Source organism: Cygnus atratus, chromosome Z, assembly GCF_013377495.2.
Source record: "Cygnus atratus isolate AKBS03 ecotype Queensland, Australia chromosome Z, CAtr_DNAZoo_HiC_assembly, whole genome shotgun sequence".
NCBI lineage: Eukaryota > Metazoa > Chordata > Aves > Anseriformes > Anatidae > Cygnus > Cygnus atratus.
Window position 1 is genome coordinate 28,161,005 of NC_066396.1, and position 18,034 is coordinate 28,179,038.

The 18,034-nt window shown below is 43.5% G+C and overlaps 1 protein-coding gene across 1 annotated transcript in view; it reads left to right on the forward strand.

The window, feature by feature from the left end:
• The first annotated feature begins 3,747 nt into the window (after window positions 1-3,747).
• DMRT1 (doublesex and mab-3 related transcription factor 1) overlaps window positions 3,748-18,034 on the forward strand; it is a 60,897-nt gene continuing 46,610 nt past the window's right edge. Inside the window, exons 1-2 of the mRNA XM_035565865.2 lie at window positions 3,748-4,050; window positions 6,942-7,125. Coding sequence (XP_035421758.2) covers window positions 3,748-4,050; window positions 6,942-7,125 — 487 coding nt within the window. The remainder of the gene's footprint in view (window positions 4,051-6,941; window positions 7,126-18,034) is intronic.

The window sequence follows — 18,034 nt, forward strand, 5'->3', positions numbered from 1 at the left end:
CTGACATAGCTCCAGGACTGGAGATAGGGGTAGCGGTACACCTCCTTATTCTGCTGACAGGATGGCTGTGCGGCAGGGCCAAGACATCCATAGCCCTCCAGCTTTGGATGAAAGCTAGGAGTCAGCACTAGGAGCCAGGTAGCAAGGAGTCTCACAGCTGCTGCCAGTGCCTCAAGGGAACGTGAAGGCACCATCTCATTCCTTTGCTTGACTCCCTCTGGCTGTCTCTTGGTATTTTGTTCTAAATGTCCAGAATTTTACAGATGCATTGATGTTTTCACAGGCAGTGCGAATGCTTTATCTTCTGTCCCTTACCCTTGCTGAGGTGCTGTCGGGAGGCCATAACTCCCTGGTGGTATGGTCTGTAAAATGGCCTGAGAGTCAAAAAGATCTGCTGCAACGAAAGGGTGAAACTGCTCTGGCTTGACTCACTGTCAGGTAAAAAAAAAAAAAAAAAAAAAAAGAGCATCAGATCCAGCGGATGCAGGCAATTCATAAGCCTGGGATATGGAGAATAACATGGAGGATTGAAGTCACATGAAAAGAGGTGTGGGTAACTGGGACACTAAATGATGTTGAGTCAATAGCATTTTGCTTTTGGCTGTGTTCAGCCCTTGCTCACCAGGCTGCTGCAAAGAGGTGACCACAGGGTCTGTAAGTACGATGCCCATGTTGCTGGGGCACAAAGCCAGGGGTCTATGACAGGGGCATGGAGAAAAGGGGAGAACTACACTCCTTCATGGCTAATCCATGGAGTATTGCTTTATTTTTTCCAGTTACTTTAAATAGTTAATAATTAAGTTTCTTCATTCAGTGCAGAATTCCAGACTATGAATTATATATTTATTATATATATATATATATTATTTTTTTTTTCAGAATAGCGTTAGAAAGAGGAACTCCTGGTTTAGCCACAGAACATAAAGAAGCAATGTAATCTCATCCCAGTTTCCTTCACACTCAGAGAGTCCTTTTTGGAAGCTAAGAGGATGGTCAGCTTTTATGGGGGAAACATGCCCTGCAAGATACTGAATGGCACTCAGCCCTGCTGACTTTGGTGAAACTAATGGTCTTTGCTTTGCAGGCAATGGTGTTGGATTTGGGTCCTCTGAATTTGTTGCTTTTCTACTGCGATGCTCAGTCACGCCAAATGTGGTGGTGGCGACATGACTTGTTCACATCTGTCCCACCAGACGATGATTTTGTTAGCAAATAAAACTTTTTCTAGGTGCAAGGGATCATCAAAAGACATGCATTAGCAACACTTGAAGACTTGAGCAAAAATGTCTAAGCTAAAGGATAGCCATCAGCTAACCAGAACACAAAGCAAAAATGTCAATTGATTCTTCTTATGATTTTTCACCAGAAACATTAATTACAGTTCCTTACTTCCAAAGGTGCCAGGAAATAGCAGTGATGTTTAGTCACCAACATCATTGTTGGATTCAAATTAGAAGCACCCAGACTTACATTAAATAAATGAATATAGTTTCCTGAAGACTTGCAGGGAGATTGCTCTGATATGTGTTGGAACTGTTAACAACCATCTCCTATTCCTGCATGAGTCCAATGGACAGCCAACCCAGTAATGCGTTTACATACTCACCAAACACCCATTTAAAAAAAAAAAAAAAGGGACAAACCAGATTACACACTAAAACCATACTCAAAGTGTGGCTTGAGCTAACTAAACAAAGGAATTCATAGTTAAAGGATTGGCTGTGTACTTGTATTCAGTAGGCACCTCATTATTTCAGTGGCATTCATCCAGAACACAAAATACCACATTAGTACTGATAACAACTTTAATATTTTGTTCCTTACCAATAGGTTTCATAACATTATGGATAACAGGGATCTGTGCAGTTGTCCTGAAAAGCAGGAGTATGAAATACTACTTACGTGAAAGACAGCTGAATTAATATTCATCCTGGAACTGTAGCATTATTTGTATCTTGTGATTCATCTTTGAGTGTGGCTGTCCCGCTTAGTTCCTAGTGAAAAGTCATATATAAGCAGTTGGTGACCACTATTATTTCTCCTTTGTCCATCTTTGCCTCCTTTACATACTGTGCTTCTCTCCTCTTTTCTCATTTTTCACTCCTTTCAGCTTTTCTCTTCCTCCTCCCACCATTTCTGATGTGTTTTTTCTTCTCCTGTCTTCATACCTTGGTTTTGTTTGTTTGTCTTCCTTGTTCCGATGCTTTACCCTCCTTTCCATCTTCTCTTCCATTTGAATTTTCAATTGACTTCAAGACAATTTGCATTTGAGCGTCTGGAAACGTCCCTGTCAAGGCTCATCCACCTGCAAAAGAATGCCACAAGCTGGAATTCCACTTTCAAGACTGACTTGCTCATTGTCAACAACTTTGGAGCGTAATCAACACCCCTACAGGCTAAGATCTTGGATGGTTTCATTCAGGGATCAATTTCACTTTTCAGCATAGGAAGCTAGGAATGCTTGTTTGCATTTTTCACTTACTTAAACATTAGTGATACACACCATCTGTTGCATAGTGAGATTATAATTTTTGTTCTAGTAAAGGTTGTGTTCACTTTCCCCTTTTGCAGGAAAATGTGCAGTTGCTGACATCAGGAGAGGCAATCCCAGCAGAGTGATGTGAGTCGGGTGACTGTAACACCCTCCTGCCAATACTCTCCAGACGCTGCTTCTGCTGCTGGTGCCTCAGTTGAGGACTATTTGGCTGCTCTAGATTTGGGCTTACCAGGAGTATTTTAACGTGTGGCTGGAAGGCTCCACAAATGTCTCCTACGTTGCACTGTGAAGTTAAAAAAATAAATTCTTTAAAATCTATTTAGCCAATGGTAATTCAAAGTATTGAGCAAGAATGAATGGAGGCTTTCTTTGGCTGGGGTTGGCATTGGTTGTTTACTGGGAAGGAGGCTCAGCCTGAGTGGAATTAGCAGGGAGATAGCTGATGTAGAAGAGGGAGAAGCTTTCCTTGGCTTCTTCCAGCAGAAATAAATTTCTACCTACTGTAACTTATTACCATCTGATATGCTGAGTCATGAAGCTGGGTTTATAGAAATCTTTATGCAATCTTTATAAATCAGCCTCACATAATCTCAGGCGCTTTCTGCTTCATCTCTGTTGAGTCACTCATCTGACAGTTGTCATTCATCTTAGATTGAGATGTAATTTAATAGTTTCATTTCGGCATGAAGATAGCGTCACCTGAAGTCGAGCCCGGAAAGATTTAAAGGTGTAACAGAGGAAATATTAATACTGTAAATAATATCTGTAGAGCTGCAGGGGTCTATAAATCACACAGCGCCAGGCTGGAAGGGGAGCCTATGCAAAGAAGGGAAGAAAAAAGCATCTTCCTGGGCAAAGCTCTGGCCGTCTAAACCCGCACCGGAGTTACCGGCGGCCGTGTTCCCCCACAAGCACCGACCCCAGCGCCTCTGCACCCGCGAGCGGCCGGCGGCGGAGGGGACCCCGGCCCCGGCTCTGCGGCCGGACGAAGCGCCAGGTTCCCGGAGCGGGCCGGGCCGGGCCGGGCCGGGCCGGGCCCGGCCCGGCGGTCAGCGGGCAGCCTCCCCCCGCCCCGCCGCCTGCCCCCGGGGGAGAGGGCTCGGCCCAGGGGGGGCGGAGGGGGCCGCGGCGGGAGGGGCGAGGCCGGGCAGCGGCCGCCCGCCAAAGCGCCAGGGGTGGCGGGGCGGGACGGGACGGGACGGGACGGCACCGAGGGGACGGGACGGGACGGGGCGCTCACCCCCGCCGCCATGCCCAATGACTCCCCGGCCTTCGGCAAGCCCCCGGAGGCCCCCGGCCCCGCGGACAAGGCGGGCGGCTTCGCCAAGGCGGCGGCCCAAATGGCGGCCGCCCCGGCACCGGGGGTCGCGGCCGCCTCCGCCGCCTCCTCCGCGGCCGGGAAGAAGCTGCCGCGGCTGCCCAAGTGCGCCCGCTGCCGCAACCACGGCTACTCGTCGCCGCTGAAGGGGCACAAGCGGTTCTGCATGTGGCGGGACTGCCAGTGCAAGAAGTGCAGCCTGATCGCCGAGCGGCAGCGGGTCATGGCAGCGCAGGTGAGACGACGCCGCGGGGCGCGGCGCGGGGCGGGCGGCGGGGCGGCGCGGCGGAGCCCTGCCCGGCGGCGGAGAGCCGTGACCGGAGGACGAGAGCGGTGACCGGCGGAGAAAAGGCAGCCTTCCCCGGCAGAGGAGAGCCAGCCCTGCCCGTCCCGGACAGGCCGCACGGCCGGACAGCCCTGCCTGGCCGCACGGAGCCCGCTCCCCTCCGACCCGGGGGTCCAGGGCGGCCCCCAGGCGGCCGGGGGGGCACAGCTGGCCCTGCCGACCCCCCGACCGGGCGGGCATAAGGGGGTGAAGCTGGACTCCGTCACGTAACCCCTTTAAAAAATAAATACATTAAACTTTTTTTTTTTTTTTTTTTTCGCATGGAAACGCGTGCAGGAGTTAAGTGGCTGGCAGCGGACTTCTGCACGCGTCTGAATATGTATTTATTTTAAAGCTAAAACTCACCAAAACTTACACACGCTTGCACCCTTCTAAAACGTTCAGAGGGGCAGGCTTTTAGTTAACACTACGTTACTTATATTGTCCGTCAAACAACTTGTTTTTAACTAAATAATTATCCATCCAACTAGTAGCTAGTGGCAGTATTTTCCACTCCTAGTTTCAGATCCGGTATATCCATTTGACCTTATGTTAGGTGGCTCTTGATGAGTTCGTTTCCAAGAAAACAATTTTTTCTTTCTATTTCTTTAAAATATTTCTACACAGCGGTTTAAAAACTTTCTTAATACTTCATGGAGAGGCTCTGTATACGCAGGGCTGCCTACAGCTTCTAATCTTAAATCTAAATGGCAAATCATTGGTGTTTGGAGGTAAACCAAAGTACATCCAATTCTGCGCAGAGATAACTGTATTCATTAGTGATTCCCTCTGAAGTCACAGCTCTGTCTGATAACGTTTAACAAGGCTCTATTAGTCCCTGTGAGCCTTATGTTGAAAACTTCATTAATGAGGAGTCCAGGGAGTGATACGGCTAATGTGCCTGAGCTCTGTGAGTGGGATTGCACATCCTGGTTCACGCAAATAGAGCCCTTCAGACAGATTAATTGGAAGGTGCTAGGACTTACTGGTACAATTAAAGGCAGGGATGCCAGACCCATGGACCCGCTTTGCAGGTAATACGTACTCAGGACTTCACAATCCCACATAAGTGTCCCAATGCCAGACTAAAACTCCTAGTAGCCCTCCATGAAATCCTTCCCCGTTTTTAAAAAATAAATTTATTTAATTATTCCAAGCAGTTAGATTAAAATTCCTTTGAATCCATGGGGTGTTTTGGTTCATTTAAGTAATTCCTCCCAGCTGATACTATAGCAGTCCAGAAATAGTGGATTATGCCAAAGTTACATGTGCTTTCTCTGCCAGGTGTGAACCATGGAATAATACCCGGGGGCATGGAAAACGTGGGTCCCTTTTCGGACCCCGTCAGGGAAGAGAGAACAAAGCAGGGTTTTTTTGCCCCCTGTGAAGCTGTCCCCTTCTGCACAGGTAGTTCTGCCGCCCAGTAGTTCCTTTCACACCATGAATTCCTCTTTCCAGCTGGCCCTTGCAGAGGGGGCTTTCTCTTCCCTGCCTAGTATTTGAAAGTGGTTTTGAAAGCCTCCCTCACTGAACCTTATCTGTGTAGGAGCTGCACATTGAAAGTCTGTCTTTCCCCCTTTTGATAAATTTCTGCAGTAAGCCCCTTCGCGCTGGTGGAATTTTGCAGGTCAAGGCTATTGGTTTGTGAAGTCAAACCAAAAAAAAGGGACTAAATCCCATAGAGTTTGCACATCTATACACTCTGTCTTGAACGTATGTATTTAACGAGCTGTCGTTAATTTCTCTGATGGTATTACACATCCGTATTAGGAACATGTGGCTGTTGAACATGGCCAGGAAACAGAGGCAAATCCCAGAGAATTACCCAGGAGAATTTCCTGCAGAAGAGGCCCATGATCACGGTCTGCAATCTAGTACAGATTTCCATGGTTCAGATGCAGATGCAAAGCAGTTGCTATGTGGCAAGCTGCATGATGGATAGCTACAAAGCTGCGCTGCCTGGCCGTGTCTCAGGACTTGGCATAGGTGGATGGCTGTGCAAAACCAACCTGCCTGTTCAGGTGAGGCAGAAGGGGTGTGCTTTACCCTCTGAATCTTCAGTAAGCATTGCATGTGACTTGTTTGCGCCCATGTCCAGAGTTTGCATTGTCTATGGGCTTTGCTAATGCAGACTAGGCTCTGGAGCAGCATCAGTGTTGGGGAAGGAGTGGGGAGTTGCTGCTGCACCAGACGTGGCCAGCTACATGCAATGTGTGTGACACTTGCTGAAATGCTTGCAAGGTGGTTCCCTGCCTTCTGCGTGCCTCTGCCGGAAAGCTCTCTGTGTGTACTGTACCGTGTATTGAAATTCCCTTGATTTCCAACCAAGAGCAAGCAAGGCAGCCCAGCAGGCTTGGACAGAGCAACAGATTGCAAGTATAAGCACTCATAAAGAGTTATCTTATTAAGATGAAGAGACACAGCAAGCCTGAAAGGTGATTTCTTATCCACAGGAGCTGTTTATCAGCAGAGAGGAGTGGGTCTATGCTTTTGTCAATATCCTTCACCCAAGAGCAACTGTATTGCACGAATGCAGTCAGCCTTAATGTGACCTCATTGGAAGAAGATGGCACCGGCATTCCATGGGTTTGTTCACATATGCTTGGATGGAAAAGTGGTTGCTTTTAAATAGGTTTATGATCTCTTTTATATCTTCCTATACTCACTGTCTGGATCATGCTGTCAACACTTTAGAAAGTACCAAGAAACAGAAACAGCCTTGAGTTTGAGTCTTGCCTGTTGCCATTACAAATTGTGCTCAAGTCAGAGAACATGCCCTACATCTGTCTTCTTGTTCCCAGGTTGCACTGAGAAGGCAGCAAGCTCAGGAAGAGGAACTGGGAATCAGCCACCCAGTACCCCTGCCCAGTGTCCCAGAGCAGTTCATTAAGAAGAATGGTGGTGGGAGCTCTTGTCTCTTGTTGGAAAGCAGCAACCCTACACACTCCATGAGTACAGCAACAACAGCAACTAGCACGCCATCAGGTAAAGTGCTGGGAGAGATCAGCTCGCTGCTTGGGGCAGGAGCTGGCATTATTTATACCTGCCTGCTGTTTCACCTTCTTCCCCTGTCTACAGTGGCAGTGTTGTGGAGTCCCCTCTCCAACAACTCTATTGTGCTGCTGGTATGGTTAGTAAAAGGGAGGAACCCAGCATCAATCTTTCATATATTATTTTGTTATTTTTACTTGAAAATCAAAATAAATTTGAATAAGACTAGCGCTGTGTTGAATTTCCGGGGGTGTATACCTTCAAGTAGTGATTTACAGGGAGCTTTTCCCCTTCCTCCCCAAATATTTTTCCTGCTGTGCTTCTGGCATGGTCCTGGCATCTACTTGTTGACTGGCTCTTTATCTTCTTCAAAACTGAAGCTAGGTGTGTAGGTAATGGCATTAGCTCTGACATCAGAGAGTTGCCTCCTGTATGTGTCTTGATGTGGTGGTACATCAGTTCTGTGTGGCTGGGTGCAGAGCTTATACCTGATAGATAGAGCAGTTAAATATATACGAAAATGAAGATGACATCTTTGACTTCTGTTGTGTAGACAGGAAAAGGAAGAAAAAAAAATGAAAGGAAAAGGAAAAGTAATTAATTTTTTATCATCTGTACTGATGCCAGTAACACAGGTAAATACACATCTGGCTTAAAAAAATGCTTGTAAAGTGGACAGTGCCTTGCATTAACTAATAAAAGGACAGCATATAGGTGTGTCCGTCACGCGACTCCGTCTTGGAGGCCATTTAAAGCCTTGTCAGATGGATTTGTTGCATCTGTTGCAGACAGGCAGTTTCAGGCCAATAGAGAGGAATTTCTTTGGGAAGCTTTGTTGATAAAACAATAAATAGCTTTTTGTTTTTTTGTTTTCATTATTGCAATCATGTTACTGTCACCTTTGAATCAACACAGTCACTGCTTTCGTATTTGGGTTACTGCGTGCTTTATCTATAGTGATGGAAAAAACTGACTAAAGATTAAAGTAGTATATTCAGTAATGTATAGAGATGCCGTGTAACTCAGAATAAGAAAACCCTTGCTTGTACAGAAAGGCCAAAAACTGAAATTGTCTTACTGTCAACAGAATTTGCATAAGCTTTGATCTTAATGTTTTCTAAATGTCCATAGTTATTTACTTTATAAGCTCTACTTTAATATTTTTTATTAAATTGAATTATGATACTTTAATGAAAACTATTAATTAAACAAGTTTTAGACAATCGCATGCTTGTATAAACACTTGAAAACATGAAAATCGCTAACTTTAAAATCATTTGAGTTCACTTTTTTCTTTTAGTTGAAGTAATTGTAAATGTTTTGCAGCCATTGTTTTTTTAGTGTAGATTTTTGTTAGCAATTCAAATACATTGTTTCTCAACCATTTTACTGAATAACTGTGTGTAGGTGACAACGTTTAAAATACACAGCTTCATCTCCAGAGAGAAGATTTGATTCCAGGTTCATTTCTAGGCACCCAAGCAGAAACTGAAAATTGTGCTTAGCCTTTAAGCATCAGCAGTATGTAAAGTTCTGGCCCAACTAATTTTGGTAGTTTCACCTGAATTCTGTGTAACTACTCATGCATATGAATTTAATGCCACCAGTGAACATGCATGCAGGCTCTGAGGCTGCCTGATGACAGAAGCTGCTGTGTGTTCAACTAGACCTTTAGAGCAGCTTTATCAGGTGTCAGAATGCAGACTTTTGGATTTGAAAATTCAATTTTTATGGTGAGGATTTCCACTTGAATCTCAGTGTGCATTTTCTTCCTAACAGTCACAGAGATATATAAAATATCTGTGTGTATATTCTGGCTCTTGGTTTCTGTAGCAGATAGAGGTCTTCTGAAAGTAGATAAGAAGCTGCAAGGCATGACGTGTCATGAAGCTTTTAAGTATCAGGCTGTTTCAGGACCAGGTACTTGAAGGGTTCTTTCATTGCTGTTTTGTGGTTTTACAGATACCTTGCACTGCAAGTAAAATGAGAAGAAGGACAGTGTGGGTTATTAGGATTTAGAGGACTGTGTGTGACACAAAGAAAATGGGAAGTGACTCAGTCACAGCAGGTCTCATACTCATACTTGGAGCAGTTGTCACAGTGTCTCAGTTTGGTAGGCTGAGGTGCAGACTTTGTGAGCATTTACAGAATAATTAATGCAGGCAGAGAGAGTCAAACTCTTAATTGCAGCAGAAGTCAGCAGCTCCCCGTGAGCCCTGGAGAAACCAAGGGCTCCTAGAGAGCCACGTTCCCTGTCCAACACGTTAGACGGTGCAAGAGATCATTTTGACAGTGGTAATTCTCCTCCTTGGGTAAGTTTTTGGCTTCACAGAAGTCGTTTTTCTTTTGAAGTCCGTGACGCGGGGCATTGTTTGCTGCTCGAGGAGTAATGTGTGAAGGAGTCACACAAATCAGACACAGTGCCAGGGAGAGAGTCTTTCCTCACTGTATCTATTTTATCAGCAAATCAGAAATATTACGGCACCTGCAGAGTACAGAGACTGTTTTTCAGATCCCTTTGTGACATGCTGTTTTTGAAGAGGGAAAGAATGAATTATCATGGTCAAAGTGTAGGGGTTTATCCATTTACCCTCCCGGGCTTGGAAACCATATTTGCTTTGGTGGGAGCATATGTTCCCCGAGAAAAAGAAAAGCGATCTGGGGGCCTGTAGGGTAGTTGGAAGGGAGCGGACTGTGCTCACAGGGCATTAGCTGAACTTCTGCAAACAAATTTTGTAGTTTCTATGTATTTTCCCTTAAAAAAAAAAGTAGGTTGTTTGAAAGCAGTGACCATTTGATTATACACGGCAGTGAAAAGTCATGATGATAGGGCATCTAAAGCAATTGTCCTTCCTTCTGTAGGGAAGGTACGTTTTGTTGGATTAACTAGTGTGTACAACCTCAGGAAAAGGCTGTGGGGAGGTACTTAAAGTGTGCCTTTGAGATGTATCAGTGCAATGTTTTCCAGCCTGGACCCTTCTCAGTTCCATGTCAGTTTGGTATCTTTGCAATTTTAGTATTTAGAGATCACTGAAAAAAAATATAAGGCATGGTCATAAAAGAACTGTGAGTGAGAGCTGTTCACACCAAAGGAAGGAGACACACACCATTTCAGCTTTCCTCTATTTTGTTTGGTCACAGATGCTTGGCTTTTTTCAGGCGGGGTGGGATGGCTGCAAGATAGGTCATGAAAAGTTCTGGAAAGTGCAAATTCTTTCTGGTTATACTCATGTTGGCCCATTTTATAAGCATCCAACATAGAATTACTGTGTGCTCCTACATACCAGCTCCTTCTGTGTTCTGCGAGGTCTGTTTGCTGTTGGATTTGCCAGAAGCATTAATAAAGGCATTGTTTATGTGCCTTCATAGTATCATTGGCTGGCAAGTTAAACATATCATTGTCAGCATTTGTGAGTAAGAAGCTTACAGGTGTTATTTCCCTTTGTTACACTTGTTATGCATTATGGAAACAAAATAGTGTTCTTACCTTTCTCTAAGTAGGTTCTCCCTTCACTTTGAAACTCTTTGGATGACAGAGAGAGTTTTACCTGCTAATAAAAAAGGACTGTAGAGAGGCAGTAGTAACGCCAGGCCGAATGAATGAGGAATGAAGTGCCCCAGATGCCTTTGAAAACACTAGTTTGCCTTCTTTTCTCTTCATTTGCTTTTTTGTTACCTTTCCAGTATATTTATGCCTAAATGGCTGTTCTGTTTTGGATTGACCTTGTCTGTGTTGTTGCACTTAAAACATTGCTGCCAAGGGCTTGTTGTGCTGCATAAGTAATGAGGTAAAAAAATGAGCTATTACAGTTGGAAGATACGATGGTCTGATTTAAAAAAAAAAAAGGGAGAAGTTTTCTTTTTGAAAGAAAATTCTTTTATGTCTTTACAGTATGGTGCTACATGCAGTCAGACTTTCAGTTTTGTCAAAAAGTCTCTTCTAGGCAACTGAAGGACAACATTAGGAAGGTGCCATGAACATTTCACCATGAAGAGTGCTTGAGCAGTGGAACAGGGTGCCCAGAGAGGCTGAAGAGTCTCCATCCTTGGAGAGACTCGAAACTCAGGTGGATGGTGCCTGAGCAGCACAATCTAGCTGTGAAGGTGGCTCTGCTTTGAGCAGAGTTTGAGTGAGCTGGCCTCCAGAGGACCTTTCCAATCTAAGTAATTCTGTGAATCTACGAAATGCCTACTTTTTCATAATGACATTAAGTCTATGTATTGAAATTTGTCATGTCATCAATACTGATCAGCATTTGAAAGCCTGGGAATGAAATCCTGACTGTTTTGATCCGAAAACACTCAATGTCTATATCAGATTGCAACAGAAAGTTGTTAATTTAGTCAGGGCTAAGATGGTGGCTGCACATACTCAGAGGTTTTGGTGGGTCTGCAGTGGTCAGCACTCCATCATCCTGCTCTTTCTCATTGTCATTGCCTCCTTATTACTGTCAAATGATCATTTTCTCCTGCTGTGCCTGCTACCAGTACTTCAGCAGTTTCAGTTGCTGTCTGCTTTCTGGTCCTGCCAACTCTCTATCCTTCCTAAGGGCCAAGAAGCCCCATCTTGGTGTTTTTACCTACCTCGTCCCACAGGCAACGAATCTCTGTTCACATAAAAGAGCATAGTTGAACACGATGTGTCTCTACTAGACTGTTAACAACTGGTATATTTTACCCTTGTTCCTCATGGTTGGAACTTGATGATCTTGAAGGTCTTTTCCAGCCTAAGTGATTATGTGATTCTAATGTACAAATAAAATAAGTAAAAAAAAAAGTTTTGCATCCTTTACTTGTGAATAACATCTTTCCATCCATAACTGTCTGCTTTTCTCCAGTATGTTACACTTAAGATGAGAGAAGAAGAATCATGTTTGCATGGGACTCCTGGAAGAATTTATGAACGTTCTTAGCTGTTTAGCATTTGCGTTATTTCTGCAGCACAAGTTGGACTTCTTGTTGGGAAGCAGCTGCTGGAGATTGTCTTCTGCCTGTAAGGTGGTTTTCCCAGTGGCATGAATCTCTGTCAAACTGGACCAAGTAAATATTCAGTCAGTGTTTCTCTTTGAACAGTATTTCCACGGTTTAGGGTAGAAATAGGTCTGCCTCTCTCCACTGCTTTGGTGTAGCTGTACTTGGGATAACACTGCAAAAGAGTTTTGAGCATCTCATTATAAAAGGACATAGATAAATCTGAAAGGATAGAGGGAAGGGTGACAGAAATGATGTATGGCTTGTAGAAAAGGAGACTAAGGGTGGATATAACAGTCTATAAATATTTGAGAGGTAATAATATGGAGGAGGGGGAGGGATTATGTACAGTGCTTGAGACAGCATAACAAGGAGCAACGGCTTGAAACTAAAAAAGACAAAATTAAATTAGACAGTAGACACTTTTTCTCCTAACTAGAAGTGCAATTAGCAACAGAGTGACCTGCATAAGGACAAGGGGGTAAGTGAAGCATAATCACAAGAGGTGTTTAAGAGTGTGTTAGCCTGCGTTCTCAAGTGATTAATATGGAGGTAAACTCTGATCAATGCGCAGGTTAAACTAGATGACGGAAATCTCCTGCAGCTTTGTCATCTCCTGTGTGATTCATTGCTTATGGCCATTGTTTGACTGTGTTAAATAAATCATAATGTTACAGGGTTCTGCATCCCTGATTAGATGTTTCCAGTTAATTCTCCAGCCCTGGAACCTGCAGCTTGCTAAGCTTGCAGTTTCCCTTTTCAAGCAATATTCTTTCATTGTCTTTACAGCTTCTTCTGTGTGTGCCTGTGTTTTTCTGAGCTATGCCATGCATGCTTATTAAACAAGGCACAGACTGGCGAAGTACTGAGTTTCTGCTGTATTTGTGAAAGAGGTGGAACTAGTGGTGATTTTCAGAGTTGAGTCTGCAGATGAGGATGTTTTATTTTTCCTTTCAGGCTTTTTTGATCATGTTTGAATTGCTGTGGAATTGTAAAGGTAAAGAGCAGCATAAAAAGATTCTGAGAACATCGGAATTTTATTTTATTTTTTTTTTTGTGCAGGCAGGTATCACGGGCTTGCCCAGGGCTGTGTCCACCAGAGGCAGAGTCTGGGGAAAGCTTCCTGCAGTGTGGGGGGGGGCAGGCTCAGGACCAACTGTGAGCTACCTGCTTGCTTTGGGAGGGAAGGATTGCTTGGCACCAAAGCTCCTGTGACAGCAGAGGTGAAAACCTGCAGGCAGCTCAAAAGACACTTCTATCCCCCTTTCTCATTCCAGAAGAGTTGTTTTGTTTGTTTGTTTGTTTGTTTGTTTTTTCCCCAAAGAATCGTGGGTAGATTTCTTTTTTTCTTTTTTTTCATTTTTCAAAATTTTTCATCGTAGGGCTTTCTGAGCATGCAACATTTTTCTGTCTGGCTATTCTCATGCACAGTTCAGGTTTCCAGGTGTACTTCTATGCGCTAGAGCTCTGTAGACCCTCAGCTCGTGGCAGCAGCTTCTGTGTGCTGAATTGATTTCGGTAGCAACCGTGCAAATTGGCCGAGGACCCCGGGTGCTCAGGGTTTCTCATCCTGATGAAGGCCAGAGGTTGGTTGGAATCCCTTATTGTTCTTTGTGCCTTGGAGGTTCTCCCTCCATCATGCTGATATTTGCATATGTGCGTTCACATTTAGAGAGTTATCTGTGCCGGCTTGTGCTTTCCATTTGCCATTATGCACACCGAGATAAGGATTGAAGCAGGAGCAGTAGATGTACCAAGAATTTTCTATCCGTGGGCACACTATTATGCTATCTGCAGCTAAGCTCTTGTTCCTTTCTGTGTCCTTGAAACAGTTATTATGACTTATCTGAATGTGTGGGGCTTTCTTTCTGTTTTGAGAAAAGATATAAGTGGGGAGTGAAGGCATGCTGCACGCTTCCTTAACTGAGCATTGGCGTGATTCCTTTCTTTTTCTTTTTTTTTTTTTACATGCTTTCTTCTACCTTGAAGACTGCTTTCTTTTGCTTTATTTATAAACTTGCTTCCATGTTCACGTTTCTGGTTCATATTCCATTTTTAGTAGATGTGTCATTTAATGACTTGGGAGCAAAAAGGCAGTTTTGAAGATTGCTTTTGTAGAAATACTTTTTCTTGTAGTTATATTTTTTGTTTCCATGAACTTTGGTAAACTTTCACCTACGTTTTAGTACCTGCTGGTTTTAGACAGAGTTATGAATAATTCAGTGGGTTAAGTGCAAATGTTATTATTGCAGTTCTTTGCTCTGTTTTCTTGAAGAGCTTGTAAAAAGTTATTTAGGCACAGAGCTTCTTTTCCTTTGCAATGACATTGTATGCCTAATTATTTTGATTTATTTATTTTTTTAATATCCTTTCTCTAGTTTCTCTTCATACCACTTGTATTGCTTACAGCTTAGGCTGCCATTTGCTGACAGGAATGCCTGTAGTTATGGCTGATGTACCGTGCTATACTGTACTGCACTGGTACTAATGTTTCATAACCTCCACTGATATAAGCCATTGTAGTTCAGTTGCTGTGTGTTTTGGTTTGTCGGCTGTGCAAGAACAAAAGTCTTTAGTGGTCAATTTGCATTTGCATGGAAGCAGGTTTTGTGAGCATAAATGGTATTGCATCCATGGAGTGATCATCTGCAAGAGTGATGTGTGCATATGTGATTTTTGCTCACTGTGCTAGGCCTGATGGGTGTCTGTCAAGATTCTTTGCCACTCCTGGAGATTAGCTTTTCTACCACACCTCAGAATACAGAGTGAAAAAAAAAATCTTTTTTTTTTCTAGTTGGTCTTTTTTAGAAACCTTTTGGGTTTCTGTCATCATATGGCTTATAATCAAGCACGGACTCTAGCTAACTCCAACCATCATCCTACTCCCTTTATTATTTTTAGTGTAAGCCATAATGATTTTATCCCAGTCATATTTCCTCCAAGGTCTCCTATCTCAGATGCTTGTAAAGCCTTCCCTCCCTTCTAACATTCTCTTTGATCTCCTGTTAATGACTTAAATCCCTTTACATTTAATCCACACTGAGTTTCTTTCTCCTCCTCTCAATTTGCTTCTTTGTACCTGCAGGTGTCTGGGCTGTTTTTTTAATGACTGTCTAGAATTCTGATTTCTTCCCTAATTTTCTCTCTCTTTTAATTCCCTTCTTCTGTTTTCTAAAGGCGTGTTTAAGTTTTGCTCCTGTTATGGACTAAAGTAATGTCTTGCCTGTCTGATATGCAGTGAGTTAAATATTTGTATCTCAAGGGGAGCAATAGCACACATATATGCACACATAGAAGTCGCACCACCAGTGGTTATTCTGAATATTGAAAATGGTGCTTGTTTTTCATGCTGATGATTTCTTGAAACACTAATTTTATTGGTCCTGACTTCGTTAGCTGTCATTCATGCTAATATTTCTAGATTTATAAATTGACCTGCTGTCTCAGTTTAACAAGAACAAACATATGCTGTTTGTAGATGTTTCAGTAGCATTAAAAAGGGTCCTTGCATCTTCACAGATTCAAAACAAGATTAAAAGATTTTGAATGTTTATTCTTTATTAAAATCTTTCTTTTTTTTCGAACAAAGATTTGAGTGCAGCCACCATAGCTGTCTTAAAAAGATCAAAAATGCAAATAAGGAAAGAGCAAGCATTGTCCCCCAGCTCTCCTGAAAAGATAGCTGCTCTGCTCTAGTCAGTGGCAGAAGATTTTGGAAGTGTAATTTGCTGCTACAGACGTCTTACTGAGGGCCTGAAGCCTGCATTAAGTGTGGAAATAAAAATTATTTTCTGTAGGTTTTATTTCTTCAGTCATATTAGGAGGATTTTTAAGTTGCGTGCTAAATGCTTGCAGCAGATCATTTTTATTAAGTGTACACTAAACGTGAACAAAATGTACCTTCCCCAGTTCTGCTGAAATCGGTGGTATTTCAGCTCCTTTTAGCTGAAGCTAGATTGGGTTTTTGTGTATAACCAGGAAATTTGCTATGCCAAGCTGCAATCTTATAGCTGGGATTCCCTCCTTCCCACCCCCTCACCCCCCCTTTTTCCCCTCTCAAATCACATTTTCCTTTGAAAAAAATGTTTTGTATGTGAATTCTAAAACACTAAGAATCTTAAAATCGGAAGGTTTAAAAGTTGTGTTAGGAACATACACTGAATTAAAGGTGATCTGAGCCATTATGGGACAGTAATTCTACATGTGGAAGAGAGGAAGACATGTTTAATAATTTATGGTGGTCTTTGCTTTGGAGAGATAGTGACATTCTGCTTTCATTCCCAGCAGTAAGTGAAGTCATCAGGATTGGGTAACCTGCATGCAATTTTTTCTTAAAAAGAAGAAAACTTGATGAGGATGTCTCTGGTCTATTAATATAGATTTCCAATGGATTTTTAGCACAGGGGAAGTTCCTAAGGCCTAGAAGTAAGCTGATGTCATACCAGTTTTAAGAAGAGTGTGGTAGGATAAGTGGCTACAGATCCATCAGACTGACGTCAGTTTTTGCAAAACAATGGAATGGACCACAGTGGACTGAAATTTGTGGGAGAGGGAGAAATTCAGACATTAAAGGATGCTTACTGAACATGAATTAACAAAACTTTGTGTGCAGAAGAGTGCATCAAGTTAGTAACCTTTTATCATTACAGAATTGCTGGACAAAGTGAAATACCAATGCAGTCAAATTCTGTAAAGCATTTGGTTTTGTATCCCCTGATATCTTGATTAAGAAACTGAATTGACAGAAAATAAAGGGCGGGGGGGTGGAGCAGGGAGAGCTGGTAAGCAGCACAGAAGACAGAGCACCAGTGCAGGAGAGTGGAATATCAGTGGTTCCTGCTGGGAAATGATGTCCAAGGACAGACGTGTGATGGGAAGGAGGGTTAGTTTCTTCTGTGCCTGAAGCTGGTGAGGTGGCTGTGGGACTAGTGGGACTCCTTGCTGGTCATTAAATAGGCAGCCTATGCCAGGCTCAAGAGCTAATTACAATTGGAGTCTAGGAGAGGAGGCAAGTGAGGTATCTTGTTTGTGTGGCCTCTAGGTTTCTTTTTATAACTATTGTTGGATATATAGCAATGGTCTGAACTTGCACACCTGTGCTTGAGCTTGGCAGGGCTCAGGGAGGAGTCACAGGCATGATTAAAAGACCAGAAAACATGCCCTAGAGTGAGAGACAGCTGCTTACTTTGCCCTTTAGTGACGCTCTCGTTTAAGGTTTAATTAATCCCCCCTGTGATTGTTCTGAACTGTTTATGCCTTTGATTATACTACATCAGCTCAACTTAGTTTTCTCTGTCTTTTCACTAGATGGGTGTTGACTTTCTCAACAAAAGCACTGTGTGGCTGCAGCATGTTGTGAAAAGATGGCATGTCAGGGTGCGAGCAAGAAGATAACAAGTAACCTTAGTTCTAGAAGCTCCCAGATTTTCTTGAAATGTGCTGTAATTTTTATCCTATAGTGCTTCTTCCTGGCTAATGCCATTCATGGTGAGAGGCACCATCCCATTTAGGACTGGTGTAGCCCTGGAGAGGTGGAACTGGAAAAGCTGAGGCTCAGGCAGCATTTGCTCAAGTGTTGATTCCCAGAATTACTCTTAGGAGGGGGAAAAAAGTGATATCCATTCCTGCAGGGTGTAGATGAGTATTGTGTTGGCAGTTGAGCAAACCTTGAGAAACAGGAGCGTTCAGCTGCTGACGTCTTCATGGATAAAGCCCGGGCCTGCAGACAGTGCTCCCATTATGCCCATGCCTCTGATAAGGCGTACCAAACCCGCGGCCGGGTACCAGACCTGCACCGAGGCGGGCAGCCACCGCTTGTTTTGTCCGGGGGTGGTGGGAGGCAGGGACTGGCAGGGGAAAAGTGCTGTGATAAGGAGGGAGAGGAGGGACCGGGAAGGTCTGTCCCTGTGCATGGATCTCCAAGGGGAGGGAC